Below are 3303 nucleotides of genomic sequence, written 5' to 3'. Positions count from 1 at the left end.
AATTAAAATGTTTCTTTTTTAAATGTTGAAAGGAAACGTTTTGATTTAAAAACAAATCTTTTTTTTTTTCTTTCCAACTGACAAAAATTTGGAAAACTCAACTCAAATTTGCCAACGGTTTTGGTCAACCTAAATCTGAACTTTTCATCCATAAAACATTTTGTCACTGACAGCAACACTGAGTGCTTCGGAAAATCGTAATTTACTTCCTTTGGTCAATTAGTCACGGGGGGCCAGGCAGTAAACTGTGATATAACACACACACATTAAGACAAGGGATTATTCTTGAGTTCCAGTGTTTGGATCATCATTAATAGAGCAGTTGTGAGATTCCAACACCAATCTCGAACACTCCCCAAGGTTCAGAGATGTTTGAATCCATATTTCCAGATCAGATGCATTACTAAGTTACATGAATAGATAACAATGCGAAAAAATGTAACATAGATACACAGAGGGTTGCTTGATTTATTTTTAAATCATTCTTATAATGGCATACTCCAGTGCTGGGGGTGGCATACAAATTTAGAGTGAGAAATTATTACAAATGGGAACTGCTAGTTTAGATAGATAGAAATTACGACTGTTACTGTACTAGTTTTACCATAACCCAAAGGATTATCTAGTTCAATTTTCATAGAGAAGGTTCATTTTAGAAACACTGAGCTGATGGTTCTTCCCAAAGCTTCTTTCACATCCTTGTTCCTCAGGCTGTAGATGAGGGGATTCAACATAGGGATGACCAGGGTATAAAACACAGACACCACTTTACTCTGAGCTGGAGATGCTAGCGAACTGGGCTGGGTGTACATGAAGGTAAGAGTCCCGTAAAATAAACTCACGGACATCATGTGGGAGGTGCAGGTGGAGAAGGCTCTGCGTCTGCCCTCAGCAGAGCGAATCCTGAGGATGGCGGAGATGATGTAGGCATAGGAGATGAAAATGACCATGGAAGTGCTCACAATGATGAGGCTGGATAAAGTGAACAGCACCAGTTCATTGATGTCTGTGTTGGTGCATGAGAGGCCTAGCAGGGGTGGAACGTCACAGAAGAAGTGATCTATCTCATTGGACCCACAGAAATACAGTGTAAAGGTGAAGACTGTTTGCACCATGGAGTTTACACCGCCGCAAACATAGGAACCCACCAGCAGCTGAACGCAAACCTGCTTGGACATGGCGATGGGATACAGGAGTGGGTTGCAGATGGCGGTGTATCGATCATATGCCATGGCTGCCAGGATGAATGTCTCAGTGGTGACAAAGACAGCGACTAAGAAGAATTGGGTGGCACATCCATTGAAGGAAATGGTTTTGCTGCCTGCTAGAAAGCTCGCCATGGCTTTGGGGGCGATGGTGGAGGAGTAGCAAAGGTCTAAGAGCGACAGGTTCATGAGGAAGAAGTACATTGGGGTGTGCAGGCGAGAGTGGGCTTTAATAAGGAAGACCATGATGGTGTTCCCCAGCACAGTTGCCATGTAAATCCCCAGAAACACCACAAAGGGGCCCACCTTGAGCCCCAGACCACTTCCAAACCCCAGCAGGATGAATTCCGTCAGTGCTGTGTGGTTTCTCTCTTTCACTGTCTCCATTTTCTTGGGAAAAGGAATGAGATAAGCATTAAAAATAGAAGCAAAGGGCTAGGGCTAAGGAAAATACCACAGGTTAAAGGCCCCATTTGTAGCTCTCTCCCATTGAAAATGAAGGCAAGTCTCCCCTTGGTTTTCATAAAAGTGGACTGAACCCTTAGAAATGTCATTAAATTTCTTCTTAATAAATCTCCAGAAGTTCTGTTAGAAATTTTGACTTTTCTACAATAGAGCACCAATTTATTAACTTTCCCATATAACAGTTTTTTACAAAAGGAAAATTTGCCCCTAGAAGACAGGATTCTGATACTCTTATTATAATATTACACACTGAGATCCATGGGACTCCCTTTGGAGTGAAGACGTACTCGGCACGAGGTGTGTGGTGAAATGTGGCTCTCAATCCACACAATCCTTTATTTTAAGGCTAGAAGGAGCAAGATGAGCATTTAGTATGCAGCAAGCCCAATAGTTTGTGACTGAACTAGAGTATAACTCTGTCTCTCTCAAAGTTAGGAAATGCCAGGATTAAAGTTGCCCGTGCAACTTTCATTCACCTCCCTGTATGTATACATTATGATTAGACTTGGACAGGTTGGATTTTTAGAGGTACTTGACAGCAAACACACACATTGATGAAAAAACATTTCGATCAGTAACCACTGAAATTTACAGACAGACAGTCAAAAAACGCTACTTGAGAACCTACTGGAGTTTGATATAAGGATATTTATTTTGTACACGTTGACATGTGAGGCTTACAATTTGTGTTTTATTGGTTATAAAGCTTTAACTTTTTATATCTCAATGTGTACAGTCATTAAATAATTAGCATCTAACCCCCTTTGTTTGACCCCCTCGCATAATTTCCCATAACTGTGAAAATTTCAATTGATAAAAATTGAAAAAAGGCTTAAAATAAACATTGATATTTTTTGTTGAAATGTTATTAAAACATTGAATTATTCCAAGGCTAATTATGATACAGTCTTTAATTACCTGATCACATATTATTGTTTCCACAATACCCCTGCCTCATCCAGTGCACAGGATGGATGGGGCTCACCTACTGAACAGCTATTCAGTATATTTTTTGTGTCTTCATTGTTCAATGGATGACCCCAAGACTTACTTACTTCATGCTATTCAAACCCTGATCTGGAGAGAGAATGATTAATTTCCCCAGGGGCTTTCCCATAGTGCCCATCACTATAGTATCTGAGCTCTTTGCAAACAAGAGTGAATTTGTTTTCACAGCACTGGAGATGAGGGATTTTTAATCTGCCCCCAAACTTTCCCTTTCCCAGTCCTGGCTCTTCCTCAAGCCTGATTCCTTGTATCATTCTGTTTTCCACGCCGAGCTAGTCCAAGTCCCCTCTCCTCAGGCTTCTCATACCAGTCACAGTCTCCTTCCACATCCAGTTTCACTCATCACTTTGTCTAAGTTCCTCTTTCCCACAAGCTCCCAGATCCAATCTCCCTCTCCAGGCTCCTCATCCAATCTTGCTATCTTCCCCCCATCCTCATGTCAGTTCTTTCTCCTAGTCTCTTTGCCCAGCCAGGGCTGGTTCTGCCATTTCACACTAGAGTCTCATTGGATTTGTCTACCATGCCTCCTCACCTCTTCCACGCTTTTCTACTAGTTCTCAGCCCCTGTTCAGCCAGCCCCAGTATCCCCCCCACACCTTCTGATTTTAGTCTCCCCCTCACCTAC

At 41.8% G+C, this 3303-nt stretch overlaps 1 protein-coding gene across 1 annotated transcript; it reads right to left on the bottom strand.

Annotated features, from left to right (window-relative positions):
- Window positions 1–647: 647 nt before the first annotated feature.
- Window positions 648–1592, bottom strand: LOC140897013 (olfactory receptor OR9H1). Its single transcript, XM_073309265.1, has one exon. The coding sequence runs from the start codon at window positions 1590–1592 to the stop codon at window positions 648–650; it is 945 nt and encodes a 314-aa protein (XP_073165366.1).
- Between the last annotated feature and the right edge of the window lie 1711 nt (window positions 1593–3303).

Source organism: Lepidochelys kempii, chromosome 13 (genome assembly GCF_965140285.1).
Source record: "Lepidochelys kempii isolate rLepKem1 chromosome 13, rLepKem1.hap1, whole genome shotgun sequence".
NCBI lineage: Eukaryota > Metazoa > Chordata > Testudines > Cheloniidae > Lepidochelys > Lepidochelys kempii.
The sequence above is the reverse complement of the archived record's forward strand: the minus strand, read 5'-3'. Positions and strand labels throughout refer to the sequence as shown.